Source organism: Lentinus tigrinus, assembly GCF_003813185.1.
Source record: "Lentinus tigrinus ALCF2SS1-7 unplaced genomic scaffold L226scaffold_1, whole genome shotgun sequence".
Lineage (NCBI taxonomy): Eukaryota > Fungi > Basidiomycota > Agaricomycetes > Polyporales > Polyporaceae > Lentinus > Lentinus tigrinus.
Genome location: NW_027137910.1, coordinates 2,488,240 through 2,506,831, shown reverse-complemented (window position 1 = coordinate 2,506,831; position 18,592 = coordinate 2,488,240). Strand labels below are relative to the sequence as shown.

The 18,592-nt window shown below is 57.1% G+C and overlaps 6 protein-coding genes across 6 annotated transcripts; 2 read left to right on the top strand and 4 right to left on the bottom strand.

Annotated features, from left to right (window-relative positions):
- Positions 1–133: 133 nt before the first annotated feature.
- On the bottom strand, positions 134–2,755 carry L226DRAFT_528696 (uncharacterized protein). Its single transcript, XM_067679440.1, has 5 exons — positions 2,536–2,755; positions 2,467–2,486; positions 2,098–2,414; positions 1,544–2,045; positions 134–1,494 (listed from the first exon to the last, which is right to left on the bottom strand). The coding sequence occupies exons 1-5, from the start codon at positions 2,697–2,699 to the stop codon at positions 398–400; spliced, it is 2,100 nt and encodes a 699-aa protein (XP_067543105.1). The 5' UTR covers positions 2,700–2,755; the 3' UTR covers positions 134–397.
- A 114-nt stretch (positions 2,756–2,869) lies between these two features.
- L226DRAFT_565098 (uncharacterized protein) lies at positions 2,870–5,027 on the top strand (the record flags this gene model as incomplete). The annotated part of the gene is made up of 7 exons (XM_067683750.1): positions 2,870–3,030; positions 3,213–3,523; positions 3,571–3,634; positions 3,685–3,745; positions 3,799–4,338; positions 4,395–4,871; positions 4,920–5,027. The coding sequence occupies 7 exons, from the start codon at positions 2,870–2,872 to the stop codon at positions 5,025–5,027; spliced, it is 1,722 nt and encodes a 573-aa protein (XP_067543104.1).
- A 427-nt stretch (positions 5,028–5,454) lies between these two features.
- Positions 5,455–8,850, bottom strand: L226DRAFT_607641 (uncharacterized protein). Its single transcript, XM_067685832.1, has 7 exons — positions 8,589–8,850; positions 8,410–8,528; positions 7,936–8,351; positions 7,263–7,880; positions 6,547–7,207; positions 6,050–6,487; positions 5,455–5,984 (listed from the first exon to the last, which is right to left on the bottom strand). Exons 1-7 carry the CDS (start codon positions 8,674–8,676, stop codon positions 5,619–5,621), a joined length of 2,706 nt encoding a protein of 901 aa, XP_067543103.1. The 5' UTR covers positions 8,677–8,850; the 3' UTR covers positions 5,455–5,618.
- Positions 8,851–9,034: 184 nt separating this feature from the next.
- Positions 9,035–9,714, top strand: L226DRAFT_607640 (uncharacterized protein; the record flags this gene model as incomplete). The annotated part of the gene is made up of 5 exons (XM_067685831.1): positions 9,035–9,326; positions 9,377–9,417; positions 9,476–9,501; positions 9,578–9,583; positions 9,644–9,714. 5 exons carry the CDS (start codon positions 9,035–9,037, stop codon positions 9,675–9,677), a joined length of 399 nt encoding a protein of 132 aa, XP_067543102.1. The 3' UTR covers positions 9,678–9,714.
- Positions 9,715–11,307: 1,593 nt separating this feature from the next.
- L226DRAFT_451242 (kinase-like protein) lies at positions 11,308–14,687 on the bottom strand (the record flags this gene model as incomplete). Its single annotated transcript, XM_067675003.1, has 5 exons — positions 11,308–11,448; positions 11,507–13,402; positions 13,453–14,136; positions 14,192–14,421; positions 14,510–14,687. The coding sequence occupies 5 exons, from the start codon at positions 14,685–14,687 to the stop codon at positions 11,308–11,310; spliced, it is 3,129 nt and encodes a 1,042-aa protein (XP_067543101.1).
- A 1,727-nt stretch (positions 14,688–16,414) lies between these two features.
- L226DRAFT_528692 (phosphoribosyl pyrophosphokinase) lies at positions 16,415–18,001 on the bottom strand. Its single transcript, XM_067679439.1, has 6 exons — positions 17,866–18,001; positions 17,771–17,810; positions 17,403–17,712; positions 17,280–17,335; positions 17,063–17,158; positions 16,415–17,007 (listed from the first exon to the last, which is right to left on the bottom strand). Exons 1-6 carry the CDS (start codon positions 17,897–17,899, stop codon positions 16,581–16,583), a joined length of 963 nt encoding a protein of 320 aa, XP_067543100.1. The 5' UTR covers positions 17,900–18,001; the 3' UTR covers positions 16,415–16,580.
- Positions 18,002–18,592: the final 591 nt, after the last annotated feature.

The following is an 18,592-nucleotide window of genomic DNA, read 5'->3' as shown; positions in this document are numbered from 1 at the left end:
CACTTTCTCCGCCTGTCCCCATTTGTCAACGTACATTCGTCCCTGGGACCTGGCTTCTGGGGCTGCTGGCACGCTTGCACGCCTCTTGCATGTCGAATCTGTTTACAATGTTGCAATTACTCAAGCGTTAGCCACCCATCGGTCAAATGCTTCCGGCCACTGCATGCAATGCGCGCTGTACTAATATATACATCCAGTGATATCGAGCCGCAAATCTGCCTAGTACTCCTGCGTCCACATCCGCCCGGCGGCCCCAAGGTTCCAGGGTCCATGTCAGAGGATCTCAGGAACTCATCATCCAACCTCCACCAACGTATCCGGCTACGCGCGAACGTATACTATGGTCCGTCAAGGGCTCCACCGCCATCACCATCTGCTCTCGAACATGCCTCGAGAATCACCGACCCAAGACGACATCCCGCAACCACTTCCACCGCCCCTTGGTAGGGCGGCTCTGATGCTGTCCAGAACTGGTCGCCAAGTCGTCTCCAGCCCCAGCCCCGCCCTCCACCCCCCGCTCTATGTCGGTGCCATACGGGAGTCCCTCTCTCGTCCCACCAGGAGCCTCTCGTCGCCGACGCCTCTCCCCAGCATCCGCATCGCCTTCGCTGACAACCCTGCGCATCGTCCAAGCGTGCGCTGCCGATTCCTGTTCGCTGCCATGACTATCGCCTGCGCCTGCGCTCGCACTAGTGCTCCCTGCTCCACCACTGCTTGTGCTTCCCGCGGTGTGCACGAGCCCTTGCGTCGGCCGCCGCCGCCGCTCGCGTGGTACGATGGAGAAACCGGGGCTGATCGGAGACAGGCCGATCGAGAACCCGCCGAGGGCGGACGCGCTGGGCGAGAGCGGATTCGGGAAGTGAGGTGGTGGGCTGAACGTCGAGCCTGCCTCGAGCGTCGTCCGCCGGCGCCGCCGTGCCAGCGGGGCGCTCGACTGTCCGTCTGGGGAGAGTGTATGCTCCGCTCCTGTACTCCCGGTGTATGTTGACCGCGAGCGCCGTGGCGGCGAGGTAAGTAATGCGGTGTCCGTTTGCTCTCTGCCGTGTAAGCGCGACAAAGGGTTGCGCAGGCGTGAGCGTGGAGGACTGAGTTGCCTCGGGGATAATTGAGGTGCTGAAATGGGGAGTGGTGGTTCCGTAATGATGCCCAAGCCAAGCCCCGCTTGTGTCTGAGGCCGGCCGCGCGTCGACTCGGGTTGAACAGATTCCCGCATTGGAAGTGGTTCGTCCTCGTACACTTCGTCGTCTTCGTCCTGACCTTCGATGTCACTCTCACCTGTAGCGACCATCTCTGTCGGATGGTCACCTTCAGTCCATGTGCTGATATCGACACCACGACCACCTTCCGGAGGGAAGCTGATCACCCATACACCGCCGAGGAGGATAACGATGCCTAGCAGCACGAGGAGGAGGTGCGTGGTGGAGAGCATCGAGAATTGGTCGAAGTATACCAGACCATTCACGATGGAAGACAGGTTGTAGAAGCAGAATGCCACTACGAATGGCTGAGCACAAGGACGTATATTTGATTGGTGTGCACTCACATGGGCATACCAACGTCGGATCGGCGAGTACCAAACCCTTGTGCATGTACCACAGCTGCAGCAACGCGAAGACGATCAAGCCCAGCACGAGAACCCATGCCTGCCATCTCCAGAACTGATTGTTGCCGCTGACTGTGAGTAGGAGCAGCTCAACGCCGCTCTTCGCGAAAAGAAGGCACATTCCGGAGAGAATGCCTGATATGGACGCATACGAGGATGCCAGGAAGAGAGGGGTGCCTGGTGATCGCGCAGTGTAGGAGAGTGGGCTGGTGATCATCGAATGAATGGTACTTGAAGGTGAAGGTGACTTGGAGCGAGGTTGTGGCTTGCGGTCGATAAGTGGAGTTCGCTCTGTGGGAGAGGTCGGGTCAACCGCATGGCTGGCGGTCGTGGCGGTGGTAAGAATGGAAGGTGCGGCATTAGGCACTAAGAGGGGAGAGAGGGGCGGACTAATGTCCACGGGCTTGTAATGGCGGGAATAAGAGTACTCCACAGCATGCGTCTGGTAACATAGCTGAGCGGGCACGCGACAGGGACAAGGTGATGTTACGTACCGTGACAAGCCATAGGAACACGACGAATCCAAGAATGGAGAAGTAGGCAATAAAGGCTGGCCTGCTGAATAGTCGCAGCAGGTCTTCAAGGGAGCGTGTAGGTTCGGGGACGATGCCGAAGACTGCAATGAGCACCGCACCGCCGGCAATGAGGAGCGTTCCGAGGGCCATCCATGGGGAGAATACATCGCCAAGAAGGAACCTTGCAAAGAACGCATTCCAAAGGAGGGAGACGGCGCCGAGCGGGGCGAGAATGACGACGGGGAGGGATGCAATCTGGAAGACAGACCCGAATAGGTTGGAGGAGATGAATATGGCTGTGAATGATGAGGATGCACGCCGCGAAAGTGAGGGACAGGAGAGACGCACCAAAACCGAAGAGCCAGAGACTATGTGGGTGTGAGCGGCGGAAATAGAGGAGGAACGTGGGGAACGTACGGCCTGCGGTGCTCGACCTTCTGCTGGTCCTCGGGCAGAGACTGATTCAATACATGGCTCTTGCGCTGGATAGTGAGCCCGAGAGATTGAACGAAGGATGCGAGGAGACCGATGGTGATGCCGACGGGGATAGAGATGCTGGGGTCGCCCGACTCGACCGCCATGAACGAAAGTTGGGTAGGAAGAGAGTAGACTGTGCCGCACTATGACGGTGGGTTCCAAGCGCCTGCTGTCAGTCTCCTCGAAGCACGCTCCATCCTGGCGCGTTTCCTTTTCTGGACTTGCTACGCCACTAGCGTCAACTTGAGCGCTCAGCTTGACCAGTATCATAGCCATGGCTGGGCCGTCCGGATCTGTGCTCAGTGAACTCCTCAAGGAGCCATTTGGGCCATACTGGGAAAACGCGGCTCTCACCAAAGCAGCAAAGAGTACGACAGTGGATAACCCCCTCCCTCTCAAATGCGTCACTATCGAATCTGGAGGCATCTGCACTGGGTGCGTTCTCGTTCATACAGATGTAGGGATACAATGGCGCAATCGCGACGTTGGCGAAACCATATGCTCCTTGCTCATTTAGCTGCCAAGCTAGTGAACTGCGGCCATTGGCTTTGGGGAACAGCTAATTTGTACTTCAGGACGTGTCCCGCGGTCGATGGCTAACTCATATCCTCTGGTAGATTGTCGGAATGCGATCCGACGATGTTTGGATACGATTCGGACCGCTTCGCCATGGAACCCATCCGTTTCATGGGCATCCTGGAGATACGATATCTCTCGTGGCTGTCACCGGAGGTCCGCAAAGAGATCGAAGCAGAGCTCAGGATGCGTGACGTGCAGGCTCGACGTTCTCCCAACAACCCGCATCCGCAGCCTAGCAATTTAACGCTCAAGTCCCTCTACGCGCCCTCCTTCGGCTTTAATGGTGGCAGTCATAAGGTGAAGGTTAAAATTCAGACAACGATGGGCGAAAGCGCGAGTTACTTGCTATGTGAGCTAGATGTTGTGCATGTCGGATCTGGTGCTAACAATGCACAGCCGGTTCTGTCTCTGATGGCCTGAGGATCACCTCGGCTCTGCAAATTCCAGACACCGAGAACGGGTATGGCGTCCTTCTCGGAACCACTGTGTCAGTACTGACATCGCCCTCAGTCATCACCGTTCCTATTTGGTCGAGTCTATGTTCATTTATACGTACGCCCTAAGTCGACTGGTGCGTTCTAACATGTTGCTCTAGGTGTACTAGTGACTGACCCCAACATATAGTACTTGGCTCGCTGGAGAGTGCTCAGAGTCGTGCGAGACATTGTAGAGCTTGACAACACCGACACTGAGGAGCCGACACCTGTTGAAGAGCGCACTCCAGATTGGTTCGTTGACCGATACTTGAAGTACTTCGCATATCACAGCTCAGGCCGGCAGTTCCGGGCGGTCCACACAGACTCAGACTCGGACATCGACCCCGAAACTGGAGGACGGTTGATCAAAGGGCACGAGCACATACTTCGCCATGTTTCACACTCTGAGATATCATCGCTACTCGCGGAGCATGCTGAGTGGTTGATTCACCAGACGTACCAGACTAAATTCAGGCGACTGTTCGACCCCGATAAATGGCGAGAACAATGGTTGCCGAACGTCCGTATCCTCCGATATGAGGCGGAGGCTGCGGGTCGACGATGGGGTGTCTGGGAAGGCTACGAGGAAGTGACGGAATACGCTATGGAGATTGACGAGATCCCATGGCCCGCCTCTATCTCTAAGGGAAAGAAGAAGGGAAAGAAGAAGGTAACGAAGAAGTCTAGGGTGAGCACTTCACCATTGCTGAAGTCATGCGGCACTGAGTGGTGGTGCGCGACCAGCAGCCTGCGTACAATGCCACAGCATCCCATAATGACGAGGACAACGCTATGGACGTCGATACGTACTTCAACTCGACTTACGACCCGGACTTCTCACATCCCTCTTCTGACGACGAGGCACCCCCTACCACCTCCGAAGAGGAAGAAGATGCCGACACGGGGCTGATTCCCCTCACGGACCCGGAGATCATCGCACTCATTCCATCGAGTTTCCGCCATCTCCCTCCTCCCTCAGCGTCGCACAAGTGGAAATGCACCGAATGCGACTACGTGATCGACCTGCTCAACCTCACACAACGCAATTTGGACAGCCCTATGATCTCTTACGACGTCAGGCAAAGATTGCTGTCGAAGAAGTGGAACATGTTCACGGAACGCGGCAGGTGGGCTTACGAAGCATTCCTCCACATGGTCGACAAGCATCACGCAGAGCATCTGGATGGATGGGGGATTGCATTCCGTACGATACCAGGCGGGGTAAGTGGGCCTTTTGCTCTGCCAGTGTCCGCTCTCAATTCCTCTCAGTATGTGGCCGTCTGGAAAGACGGCAGGCGCCCAAAGTCGTCTCGCCTGAGACAGGTCCAAGTGGACAATAGGCGGCAGATGGCGACGGTAAAGACAGAAGAGCTGTAGGGGTAAGCGTGTCGTCTACACCAGTCAACGACCTCGCTGACGTTGTGTCATGTGGCTGCTCATCTTGGGTGAAGGCATACGTATACCTTGTGCCTTGACCCTACCTAAATATCGTCTATTCGCGATACACTCACATGTTCTCGAGTCACTGATCAAGACCTAAGTGGCCCAGCTCCTCCGTAAAACAAACAAGCAAGGCCCCAATTCAGTCACCCTTCCTGAGAAAATGCAAGGAGATGCAGAACTTCACAGGACTGCTCCCACCGACGTGCAACGGAGGAACACCCTCTTCACGTTCTCTGAAGCTCCTGTTCAATTGCTCGAGACACATAACACCTATCCATCAGAACCCGGATGGCACTTTCCAAATGTGTTCAGTCAGGACCAACTCCAGGACGTTGGCACACACTCAAACCGTTGTCAAGTTGAGACGAAGCGAAAATAGTACAATTATACTTCCTACTGTATCATACAACGTCCTGAGTGCTGTCTACAAATACATTGCTACAGATACTGTCGTGTTTGAAGCAAAGTCCTAGTCTTACACTCTACCTGGTAACCCAAGCCCCGTTTTAGCGACGTCCCATGTTCTCAATCCATCTCCTCGATCTCGATATCGTCGTCGTTGTCCAAGTCGACGTCCATCGACTCGCCCGTACCCTCGTGGTTCGGAACGATGTGCAGCCGGTTGTGCGGGCCGTCGAACTGCACGCGGATGGTCTCGCCGTCGCGGACCCGCTCCGACAGGATCATGACCGAGAGAGGGTTGAGCAGCTCTTGCTGGATCGCACGGTTGAGCGGCCGCGCGCCGTACGCCGCAGAGTACCCGATAGACATGAGGTAGTTCTTCGCGGCCTCGTCCAACTCGAGCTTCATCTTCCGGTCCGCCATACGCTCCTGGACCTCCTTGAGACGGATGTCCACGATCTTCAGGACGTTCGCACGTGACAATGTACGCTGTAAGGGGACTGGTTAGCACTAGCCCGAAAGGTAAAAGATACGGCAAGCAAAGAAATACTCACGAAGATGACGATGTCGTCGATACGGTTGATGAACTCTGGCGGGAAGTGGTTCCGGATTGCACCCATGACGAGCTCTCTCGTTGCAGGCTTGACAGGGCCTTCACCCATGTCGTTGAGGAACGCCGCGCCAAGGTTGCTTGTCATGATGATGACCGTGTTGCGGAAGTCAACGATACGGCCCTGGCCGTCAGTCAACCGTCCATCGTCGAGGACCTGGAGGAAGAGCTGGTAGAACTCCCTAGAGGCCTTCTCGATCTCGTCGATGAGGACGATCGAGTAGGGCTTCCGCCGGATGTACTCAGTGAGCTGGCCACCCTGGTCGTGGCCGACGTAGCCCGGAGGAGCACCAATGAGACGGGCAATCGAGTGCTTCTCAGAGTACTCCGAACCGTCGATACGGAGCATAGCGTCGGGTGAGTCGAACAGGATCGTGGCGAGCTGCGAGAGTAGCAGTCAGTATCGGAATTGACGAAAACAATGTAGTTGATCAAACTTACCGTCTTGCTCATCAACGTCTTACCAGTACCAGATGGACCAGCGAAGAGGAAGGAAGCAATCGGCCGGTTGGTGTTCCGCAAACCAGAGCGGCTGAGACGAATCGCATTCGCGACCGCCTTGACCGCTTCGGGCTGACCGACCACGCTCTCCGCAAGGATCTTCTCCATGCGAAGCAGCTTCTCCTTCTCCGTGCTCAACAAGCGGGTGACAGGGATGTTCGTCCACCTCGCGACGATCTCGGCAATCTGGTCTGGGGTGACGGTGTCGGTGCCAGACCCGCGCGCTGCGTCCTCTTCAGCCTTCTTGGCCTCGAGGTGCGCGAGTCGGTTCTGGAGTTCAGGAAGGGCATAGTACCGGATGTCGGATGCAGTGGCGAGGTCGTACCGCCGCTCGGCTTCGTCGGCCTTCGCCTTGAGTTCGTCGATACGCCTTCGGACAGACGCGATCTCGTCGCCGCGTTGCTTCTCGGCTTCGTACGCAGCCTGGAGAGGCTGGAGTTTATCTTCGACGTCGGCGATAGCCTTGCGAGCAGCTACAAGACGCTCCTTCGAAGCTTCATCCTTCTCGCGCTCGAGGGCGTGGATCTCGACCTCGAGTTCGAGCTTGCGGCGTTGCAACTGGTCGATTGCCTCTGGTGCGGTCTCGCGTGTAACACGAACGCTACAATGTACGTGAGTAAAGTTGGGGTGAATGTGTAAAGAGACGGAGAGCTTACCTTGCACAGGCCTCATCAACCAAGTCGATGGCAGAGTCGGGCAACCGTCTTGACGTGAGGTAGCGGTGTGCCAGTTGCGCGGCAGCAATGAGCGCGCCATCGTGAATCCGGACACCATGGTGTACTTCGTACTTCTCCCGGATACCACGGAGGATGGAAATGGTCTCGGGGACGGTAGGTTCGTTCACGAGTACCTGAGCGAACCGACGCTCAAGCGCAGGATCCTTCTCAATGTACTTCCGGTACTCGGTGAGCGTGGTCGCACCGATGCAGCGGAGCTTGCCACGGGCGAGCAGAGGCTTGAAAAGGTTGGCAGCGTCCATACCGCCTCCCTCCGCGCCTTGGCCGGCCATAATGAGGTGGAGCTCGTCGATGAAGAGGATGACGCCGGGACCTTCTTGAGCAGCCTTCTCGACTTCGTCCAAGACGGACTTGATACGCTCCTCGTACTCGCCCTTGTACTTGGCACCTGCCATGAGCGCACCCATGTCGAGGGAATAAAGACGGCAGAAGAGCGAAGCCGGAACGTCGCGGTTGACTATACGTTGAGCGAGGCCCTCGGCAATGGCAGACTTTCCGACACCTGGTTCACCGACGAGGACGGGGTTGTTCTTTGTCCTATGAGACATGTCAGCACGAGGTTCCTTATGGTGCCAACTTGATGAAAACTCACCTTCGGCAGAGGATACGGATGGCTCGCCGGATTTCGTTATCACGACCAATGACCGGGTCAAGCTTGCCCTCCTCAGCAAGAGCTGTGAGGTCGGTCGCATACTTGCCCAATGCGTCGAAGCCCTGTTCGGCGTTCTTGCTGTCGACACGGCGGTTGCCCCGAATCTGGTCAATGGCGGTCTTCAGGACCTCTTCAGTCAAGCCGGCCTCCTTGAGAATGGCCGCAATGGACGAGTCCTTGATGAGGGCAGCAAGGACGTGGTCCTGAGCAATGTAGGAATCGTGCATGGTCTTCCGGAGAGACTCGGCTTCGCGGAGAACCTTCAAGGCGGCTGAGCTGAGAGAGATCTCATCGGGTGGAGGTGACTGGGTGGGGATGCGGACGATGAGTTTCTGGAGCCCACGGCGGACGGCGGTCTGCGGAATGCGTGGTCAGTATTCACAGCGAAAATGGGTGTATTCATCGTGTACTTACGACGTCGCCGCCGGCCTTGTCGATTACTGACGCGAAAAGCGGATGTGTGCCGGTCGTACTCGCACCAGCTTCGCCTTGGCCCTCGCTTAGGAGCACAAACGCAATGTGTGCGGGATGTACTGTGAAGAGATGTGTCAGTGATGCGAACTTTCTGACTGCGTATATTCAACGCGGCATACCTTGCGCGTTCGCGTAGTCCTTCGCGAGCTGAATTGCTGCTGCGAGCGACTCCTGAGTCTTGTCGGTGAAATTCATGGAGGAAGCCATGGTGGATGAAAGGGAAAGGGATTAGAAGAGCTTGAAGGGTATAGAAAGCAAGATGTGGTGGATGTCGAATGCAAAGTTGGGAGGATGGCTGGCCGCCCCCGAGGCTCATATAGTGTCGAACACGGGGCCAGGGAATGAGCAGGAACAGTCTCCGAACGAGCTCGACCGCACAGGGGATGCGCAGAACGTTCGAGCACTCTGCCGACTGCCATATCCGACCGCATCCCTGACGTCACTCTGCGTCTCGCCCCCTTCCGTCCTCGTCCCGGCCATATCCGGGAGTTTCTCCCACGCCCCCTCGCCTCCCGTGCGCGCCTCCTGCCATATGCGGACCCGCCCACCTCCTGCGTTGACCGCCATGCTCGCCCGCCGAGCTCTCCAGGGCCTCGCCCGCCCCCTCACCCGCCTCTCCTCGACGTCCACCCCGGTCCCGACCCACGAGGCCCCGTCTCCCACCGCCGCTGTCCCCCAGGCCCCCAACTTCCCCAACACATGGTCTACCAGCCAGCGACCTCGCCCCCAGGCCCACTCGGGGCCTCGTTTTGAGCAGACCATCATGGAGCTCCAGCCCACCCCCCTCAGTGCTATGGAGATGATAAGCAAGGAGCCTATTCGCGTTGTGCATGGCCGCAAGGCTGTCTGCGACGGTGGTACGTTTCGTTCATGCCCACTCGTGCTACCGCCCCTCATGTTACCATAGGAGGAGGCCCGCTTGGCCACCCCAAGATCTTCATCAACCTGGTTCGTGCTGCAAATCCCTTTTGACACCTGTTCATGGTTGACCTTTGCATCCGTACAGGACAAGCCCGGTCCTCGGGCGTGCGGGTATGTTCCCCTACTCATCCAGATTTGTACCCTGAAGCTTAATCGCCTTTGCGTCCAACTCTTCCCACGTATACAGCTACTGGTATGTCCTTTCCTCTGCCCACGTCCTGCCTGGCCGTGCTCATCTCACTTCTCCGGTCAGCGGCCTCCGTTACGAGCAGGCACCTCATCACTAGATGACACACGTCCTGTACGAGCCTATAGCGGACCAATATCATTTTTCTCCGTGTCTGCAGCCGTCATGCCTTCTCGCCCCTTGAGCTATCCTGCAATACCAACCTCAAGCGCCAACCTTGCTGTTTGCTGTACGCCCGGACATTCGTGAGTGTGAACAGCCGGCTGCTCCGACGGCGATCCTGGCCCTGTCAGAGCTTCTGCAAGGTACCTATCCGTCCAAGCTGAGTTGCTCGATGCTTCGTCTCTCGCGCTCATTCTGCAGAGTCTCGGCATCAGCCCTGCTCGGGTGCGATGACACACATGTCGCGTCAGTGACCATCATGCGGAGTGAAGGTTAGCATTCAGTCTTGGAACGGTCATCCCCCACCGCCTCTATGCCAGCAGTCGGACGTAGAACTCCGGCATCTGGGCAGATGCGGATTTGCCGGATAACCTTGTCCTGCGTATGGTTGTCAGTTTGTCGCAGCCGCCTGCCTCAGCCTGGACATCAGACGCGCATCGCACGACGGCAGACATGTTTCATCATATGCACGATACTGCCATGCGCGTCACAGCGGCCGCCGCACGTCTTCACCAATACTCGAGCGAGCGACAGCACCCTCCGTGCGGAGTCTGCACGGCTCTATCGAAGCCGCCGTTCAGCAGCACGCACCATTGTGTCTGTGAACGTGCCGTACAATGAGGCTTCTGTCTGCCAAGGTCCTCTCTCGATCGGCCCAGCTCGCTCCCAACGCACCATTTAGAACTCTTCTACACAGTTCTTCTCTGACACCTTATAACCGGACTCCGCGATTCGGGGGCCTCGTATGCAATCACGCCCTCACACGGCCAGCACACGCCAAGCAAGGCGTGCCCACACGCTATTGCACCGAGCTTGTTGATGTTTAACTCCTTTTGCTCCATCGACATCAACCACCTCCAGTACTGTACAAATACACATGAGCTGTAGTCTATGTATGATAAATGAGTAATCCACCCGGGGGAGACGATGGTGGATGCGATGCTGACAGCACGCGACGTCGCGCCGCCTCGGGCGCGCGCGCGTCGTCAGAATAGTTCACTAATTGTAATGTACTGTGAAAGCGAAGAGAAGCGCAAGATGCAAGTGTGGATGAGAGGGGACGATAAGGGTGAGGGAGTGTGTGGAGGGACGCCATAACCAGCGGCGACCACGCGTCGCGTCATCCGGCCGTCTTCCGTGAAGGCGTGTTGGAGAGCGACTTCGGGGGCAACTGCGATGTCCCAAAAAGAGAGTCGTGAACGTACAAGGGGGTCCAACAATGAATGAATGACGAATAAATGCAACAGATAAGTTCTGCGGAGCCAGGTATGCAGGAGCGATGGGGGAATGTATGCCGACTGGGAATATGGGCGATGGTGGGTGACGTTGGATGAGGTACGGATGGTCCGGACTATGGTGGAGATGACAGAAGGTGATAGGGAGTCAATGAGTTGTGTGCGCGAGAAGCAGATGCGCATGCAGGAGATGGAGATGAGAGCACAATCCGAGCTGTTAAATAGGAACCAAGAGCGAGCGTGATATGCGACACGAGACCCAGAATGTACAGCAGAGAGGACGAAGATAGGGGGAGAGGCGGCAATGAAGAATGGGGACCACTACCACAGGGGTTAGCTGAAGTCGTTTGCAATATCTTCTGGTGATGTGAAAGACATGGGCGACAGTGGTGGATATTCACCCTCCGCGACGGCCTCCAGCTGTGCGAATGGGGGTAACGAGCCTGGTCGCGTATGTGACGTCGTTATTGGTGGCTAAAAGAGCAAATCTCGTGAGCTGGACCGACCGTACAAGGGGGCAATGGAAACTCACCACTTTGAAGATGGGATTGATTGCAGACTTCGGTGCCATGCCCGGACTAGATGGATAGCTCCCATGAGCGGACACTCTCGGCTGCTCGTACGGACTCAATGGTCCTTGTGGCTGGAAGTTGGTCGGGTGTTTCGGTTGCGGAGGAATGGTCAATGTTGGCCTCTCTCCACCATCCGTTGTCACAACGCCGCTCCCGTTCTCCATCGTCGACTGACTCCCGTTCTCACTCCGCGCCCAAGGTATAGGTGATGAGAGAGACAGCATGTGCATGGGTGGTGCGGCGGGTGAGCCGCCATCGGATATAGACGAGGAGTCCACCGACGCGCGTAAATGGAAGTCGTTTGCAAACTGCTGCTCCACAGCCAACGACGTCGAGGAGCGCAATCGAGGCGAGAATTCGTCCGAAAGCGTTGTCCCGAGGGAAGACATGGATGTCATCCGGCTGATCCCTAGTGCGGACGGTCGATGTCGTAATCGCGCCGGACCAGGGTCGCTGTCGACCGTTGCGAACGAGATCACAGAAACGCCGCTTGGCATGTCCGTCGACGACATGGAATGATCGTCGTCGAAGTCTCTGCGGCGCGCCTTCGGTAGCCTTTCATCACGCACCCGCCAATCTCCTCGGGGATGGGTCTCGCCAGGACCACTGAAGCTTCCCCCCGCAGCGTCGACGGAGGAGACACCGTGGCTTTGAGTCTGACGGATGGGGCCAGCGGCCGCAGGTTGCTTCTGAGCGCGAGGGGCCATCATAGCGAAACTGCTCCGCCACTCGAACTCCGACGACGACGAGGGGTCGCGGAATCGCTTGCTCTTCTCCAACACTGCGCGAGCTTGCTCCCTCTGCATCTTCTCGGCGAGCAAACGACGCTGCTTCTCCGCATCTCGCTGCATGCGCGCGGCTTCCTTCTTCCGTTGCTTGGGATCCATGATGACACGGGGAGCAGCCTCCTGGATAGGGGAGAGTTCGGACAATGAGCGGCTGTCCGTACTGGAGGACTGCGTGCGCTTGAGAGATGGGGTCGAGCCAGCGGAACTGACGGGAATCTCTTGCACGGGAGGTAGGGCCTGCGAAGAGGCCTTGTCTGAGTGCCCGAACATAGTAGCGAGGCCCCATTTGCTCGTCTTCTTCCCGAAGCTGAACTTGCCCAACTTGCCGTGAGACTGCTGTTGAGCGACCTCTTGTATACTCCCGTTTGCGACCTCGTGGATGGAGTCCTCGATCGGTGGCCGAGCAGGATACTCCTGTATCATGGGCGACTGCTGAACGTCCGTTGACTGTGGGAAGCCGTCCGGTGGTATCTCGACGTGCGGGGAGATGTCCATGGGATCCCAGTGCCCCAGCGAGTCGGACGCCTGTGAAGTCCATCCATGAGACTGCTCTGAAGGTGTACGGGACCGCGCAGGCGATGCCCCGTTGGGTAGACGGATATGAACCGGATCTTGAGGGTACATCCGCTCCGAGGCCTGCGTCCTGGAGGAAGGCGAGTCGTAGAACGACGTCCGGTGAGACGAGGATGCATCTGGAATCTGAACAGTGGCAGCAGGAGGTTGCGCCTCAAACTCGGGCTTGCCAGGTACGGTGTGGTGGGAATGAGAAGGGGGAATGTTCCGGGGGGTGACGGAGGGCAGTGAACGTGCAGAGGACGCGCCGTTGATCCCGTTCCGTTGTGGTGCGCGTGCAGGCAGCTCATGTCCGTTGTAAAACGCTGTCGAGAGAGAACCAGAGGGTCCATGTGGGCTGTTCAACGACATGGTCTGCTGGAGATACGAATGCTCAAGGCATTCCTTGCTGGTCAGGCGGGCCTCAGGATCGTACTTCAACAGATCAGCAATGCATTCGACCAGCTTGATGGGCACCGAGCGGTCAAACAAAGAGTAGATGTCTTTAGGCGGGATCTAGATTGCGAACAGTCAGATACGTCGCATCAGGGTGCATATATGCGTACCTCCGGGAACGAGAACCCCACTGCCCGTGCCATCTTGACGCCACGAGGCCACTTGCCTCCACCTATGGATTTGCCCCTCGCGTCAAAACCGTAGTCCCTGCACGGGTCGCCAAGGAGTTCGCAGATCCTCGCCACTTGATCGACCTCGCCCTGACCTGGAAACAGCGGCCGAAGGTTCACCAGCTCAGCCATGATGGTACCGAGCGCCCACATGTCGACAGGGTTCGAGTAGTCGCGGCTTTTCAGGAGTACCTCGGGAGCACGGTACCATCGAGTAGATACGTACTCAGTGTACGGGGGCTTGCTCTTGGTTTCCCTAGCCAGACCGAAATCGGCGAGTTTGACGATTACGACAACGTCACTCTCCGGAGGAGATTCGGGAGTAGCGCATGGGGAGACAGAGCGGTAATCATACAACCCCGTGGTGGTAACCAGAAGGTTCTCCGGCTTCATGTCACGGTGAAAGTAGCCGGACTCGTGGATGTGATGGAGGCCGGACACGACCTGCTGGAAGATGGAGGACACCAGGCCGCCCGCCAGCGGCTTACCTTTGCGAGTCTTGATGAGTTGGTACAGGTTACCCTCCATGGATTCAAAGACAAAGTAGAGCTCCTTGGTGTCGGGAAGGAGAAAGAAGTCGTAGAGCGGGATTATGTTCGGGTGGTATGGTATCGCGCGTAGCGACTGTCATGGCGGCCGTGTCAACGACCGCACCGACGAAGAAGCAAGAGCAACGCACCTCGAGCTCCTTGAGCTTCTTGCACTCGTCCCAACCGCCTTCCCACTGCTTCTTCATTCTCTTGACGGCCACCAGTCTCTTGCCCGCATATTCCGGTCTCGCCCCCCGACCGCACTGCATGGCCGATAGTGGTGTATTGGGCGGTAGCGTCCCATGCCAATCGCACAACCAGACCGTGCCAAAGGAGCCATCTCCAACCAACTTGAGGGGTGTGTATGATCGGGTGGAACCTGGGAAAGAGGGGAATGTCGTTGCATGAGCCAAATGCGGGCGACGAGATGGCGCAAGGGAAAGAACAAGTGTAGAAATGATGCTCACTGCTTCTGGCGTCTCCAACGACGAGTTGACCGTTCTGCACGGATACCGACGGGACGGCTTGGACCGTGATGCGCTCCTTCGCGGTCGGCGCCTGGGCGCGATGGTTGGTGGGGGGAGGATGGTGCTGATGAGGGGGTTGTTGAGTGTTGTGTGTGGAATGGGAATGGCCGTTTGGCATGTGTGTCGAGTACGGGTTGTGGAGGTGGACTGGTGGATTATGGCCTTGGTGGACATGGTTTGTGTACATGATATGACTGGAACTTGCATCGCCCACGGATGAAAGGAATTAGAGGCGCAGAGAGTGGGCTGGGCGCATGGAGGAGGCAATAAAGATAGGGCGGAAGGGGCGGGGAGAGACGAGGGCGGGCGGGAGGGAGAGGGAAACGGAAGAGAGAGCGGAGGAGGGAAGGGGATGGCAGGGAGAGAGCGAGCACCGAGCGCTGGGACGCTCTCTCGCGCGGAAGACGAGAAACAGAAACCAGGCTAGCCAGCCGATCATCACCCTTTATTTTCCACATTATTTTCCCTATCCGCCGCCCACCCGGTCCCGAAAACCCGCCCGCTTTCCCTTTGGGGGCTATCCACCGACCGGGGCGGCCGCACAGACGCCCTTGACAATGGCAGCGTCTCGCTCGAGGAGGTCGTCGTCGCCCTCTCCCGCCCCCCAGACTGCGCACGACGCTCTCCCGCCTCTGCTCCCCGCCGCGCCAAGCCGACACAGGCGGTGTGCGACGCACCCCAGATGCCCGAGATCCGCTCGGTGAATCACCACGATCGAGTAAAGACCGTCTGCTCGGTAATCATCACTCTTGCCAATCGGCGGCCCCAGCAGTGCATGCACCACTGCGGCGTCTTCCATGCCGCCGTCACGCGTCAAGTCTTGATTACTTATTGTGATATCGATCCTCTCGACCGCGCCTCGTCTACATAGTCTGATGCAGAGGGCTGCACAGTGCAAGCCGAGGTAATCCCTCGGGATGCCACGGCAGGGAGTATTAGATGCGGCACCCTCCCCGCTAACGCCACAGCGTCCATAGACTTGTGAGTCTGATGGGCTGATTGGGTAGTGGTTGATGGGACGAGAAGCGGGGTTGCGCGTGGACTGGGACGCCTCTCACTTCATCGAACCTTTCTTTTTTAGCCGTCCTTCTTCTTGACGTGTGCTCCAGATGCGCCTCAGCCACGTCCTCACCCGCTCACCCTCTCTTTTCCCGCCGCCACCACCGCCCCGCTCTCTGCGACTGCATAGTCCCACTCTATCTCGCCAGCACCCCTCCCACCGCCCCAGCAACGAGCTGCACCCGGTCCGCACTGCGCACCCTGCCCGCCCAGTCTGTTCTACCTAGCTTCTACCTGTCAACGTGATTCGCCGCGATCAGCGGATGATGACCCGCAGCGCCGTACGCCCGCTTCTGAGCTCTTCCCATCTCACATCCCCACGCCGGAGACGAATGAGAACTTTGATCGCGATCCGCTTCGTCTAGTCTCCTTCGAGCATGACACATCCCCCAGCCTCGACTCTCGGACCACCGGCCTTGTCCACGAGGCCTGCCACGATTTGCACCGCCTGCGAGTACATAGCACGCTTGTTGCTTTTTCCGTGCTGCTCCTTCCTCTCACTCTTGTGGAGTAACCGCTGCTCTAGAAGCGGGGATTCTCATCCTCCGCTCTCGCTGTAAAAATTGTTTGCTCTCTGTATCCTGTTTCCACGCAGTCGGCCGTCTTCCCATAGCGGCATCGTTACCATACCCGTGCTTTGTCAATGGGAAAGACCACCGAGAGATAAACTGCGCAGATGGATGCGCCGGAGAAACTTTGTCACGCCCGAGATGGGCGTCTAGGTTGCCAGATTAAGCCGAAAGGCGCCCTCCGCACACAGGCTGCAGCCCTATCGTGAAGATGATTGAGTACCACTGGTTCTGTTGGTATCCGTTTTCAAGCTCACTAGAGGTGTGATTATACATTTGGGTACATTGTACAAGGAACACTGCGCATCTAAAATCCCACCGGCACCCAGTAAATCAGAGTCCTCGACCGACGACTGGCTGGCTCCTGCAACGCCAGGCGGCCTCTAGTACGGCACCTCGTCGAACAGCTTCGAGACGCTCTCTCCGTAATGGCTGCGTCGAATCACCTCCGCGAGCACGTTGCCGATGTCGATGACCTCGATCTTCGAGCACTTGGCGACGTTCTCCGTTTGCGGCAACGTGTTCGTCACGATGAGCTTCTCGAGTGCAGACTCTTCCACGTTCTTGAGCGCGTTGCCGCTAAGAATGCCGTGCGTGACCAAAGCATACACCTTGCTCGCGCCCGCCTCCGCGAGGTGTTGCGCAGCAAGGCAGAGCGTGCCGCAGGTGTCAGCCATGTCGTCGACAACGATGGCGATCTTCCCCTTGACCCGACCTACGAGGATCATGCGCGACACCTCGTTGGCCTTCTTGCGTTCTTTGTGAAATAGTGCGAAATCGACGCCTAACCGATCTGCTATGGACGTGGCTCTGCGAAGGATGTTAGCGCGCCAGGCCAAAGGGTGCTGAATTCACCAGAATAAACCTTTTCGCACCACCAGCATCGGGAGACACAATCGTAATGTCCGCCAAATCGAAGTTTGTGCGGATGTACTGGATGGCAGACGGTTCCGCGTACAGCTGGTAGAAGGGCAAGCGTGAGCATCAGCAGGGAGGGGGTAGACCACAGTCACTCACGCTACGTGAAGCAAGAGATGTGAGCGTCACGTCAAGCTCATCGTTATGAGTTACAAGACACCCACTTGTCTACAGGTACATCAAAGAACCCCTGGATTTGGGAGGCGTGCAAGTCCATGGTCTGGATTACGTCGCCGCCACATGTTCGTGAGGCCGCAAGTGAGGTGAATGGGTAACCGAACACTCACAATGACATGGTCACAGCCTGACTTTTGGAGCATGTTCGCCACGAGCTTGGCCGTGATGGGGGCACGGCTTTTGTCCTTCTTGTCTTGACGGGCATATGGGTAGAGGGGTAGGATGGCCGTAATGCGTTTCGCACTGGCAATCTTGCAGGCATGGATCATAATGCAAACCTCCATGAGGGCCGTGTTGATCTCGCCGCATCCAGTGTTGATGATGTAGACGTCGTCCTCGCGGACAGACTCTGTGATGCGCACATGGCTCTCCCCGATGCCGCTCTTGGTCACCTCAGCCCTTCCCAGAGGAACACCGAGCCTGGATGACACCAGCATGAACTTGCAAGTTTTGCAACATGCGAACAACGCATACGCACCTCCTGGTGATAATCTCAGCCAGCTCGGGATGGCTAGTGCCTGTGGCGAGGAACGTTGAGGCGTTGGAATAATCGATTTCTGGGCAAGGACGCACCAGTGAAGATTTTGATGCCGTTTCCAGTGAACATTGCAGACAAGTCGTTTTAGCAGAAGTCCATGAAACCAATAAAGATACAAGAGTGAGACGGTGGTGGGGAGTGAACTAGTTGGGGAGGAACGTGGAACTGAAGTGAGGCCTGCCAGTGCAAAACCCGGTGATTTCATTAGGCTCCGGTCTGCCACATTTGGCAATTTTCTTCGTCCTGTGCTGCTTATGTAATATTATGTTGTCACGTGAAGCCATCTGACGGGGTCCCGGTTTGGCAATCAACTTCAAGTACAACGAAACCTGGACCAGAACACTCACTTCGTGTACACACTCGGGCATGGGTCGCGCATAGCGGCCGCAGAGCCTGTTCTTCTGCCCCTTATAGCCTCATCAGTCTACGACGCTTCTAAAACATCGGCGCAATTAGATTCTGTATGCCGTGGGAGGCGGCACAAGAGTTCTCGGAGTATCTCAGGCCAGTGTTTTCTATCTTTCGTGAAGGTTACGCTGCCATCGCGGCACCCTGGGAGCCACTTCTCAATGCAATGTGAACTGGCAGATATAGTCGTCCCACACTGCTCTAATATACCCAGTTATACTGATTACTTTTCCGCCTAGTAGGGTCACGCTAGCTTCTTCACATCCTCGTTGCGATGCATCCGTCGTTGTGCGTGGCAGTCCTATGGGGTCAAATTATCGATGGTTGCTTGAAGAAGACTTCCACTCATTCCAA

Coding starts and splice junctions, on each gene's coding strand:
- L226DRAFT_528692 (XM_067679439.1), bottom strand. CDS start 17,899: ATGTTCACTGGAAACGGCATCAAAATCTTCACTG. Junction 17,713..17,770: donor GCTGAGATTATCACCAGGAG/GTGCGTATGCGT, acceptor GGTGTCATCCAG/GCTCGGTGTTCCTCTGGGAA. Junction 17,336..17,402: donor CAGGCTGTGACCATGTCATT/GTGAGTGTTCGG, acceptor GACGTAATCCAG/ACCATGGACTTGCACGCCTC.
- L226DRAFT_528696 (XM_067679440.1), bottom strand. CDS start 2,699: ATGGCGGTCGAGTCGGGCGACCCCAGCATCTCTATCCCCGTCGGCATC. Junction 2,487..2,535: donor AAGGTCGAGCACCGCAGGCC/GTACGTTCCCCA, acceptor ACACCCACATAG/TCTCTGGCTCTTCGGTTTTG. Junction 2,415..2,466: donor TCTCTGGCTCTTCGGTTTTG/GTGCGTCTCTCC, acceptor CATCATTCACAG/CCATATTCATCTCCTCCAAC.
- L226DRAFT_607641 (XM_067685832.1), bottom strand. CDS start 8,676: ATGGCTTCCTCCATGAATTTCACCGACAAGACTCAGGAGTCGCTCGCA. Junction 8,529..8,588: donor GGACTACGCGAACGCGCAAG/GTATGCCGCGTT, acceptor ATCTCTTCACAG/TACATCCCGCACACATTGCG. Junction 8,352..8,409: donor ACAAGGCCGGCGGCGACGTC/GTAAGTACACGA, acceptor CGCATTCCGCAG/ACCGCCGTCCGCCGTGGGCT.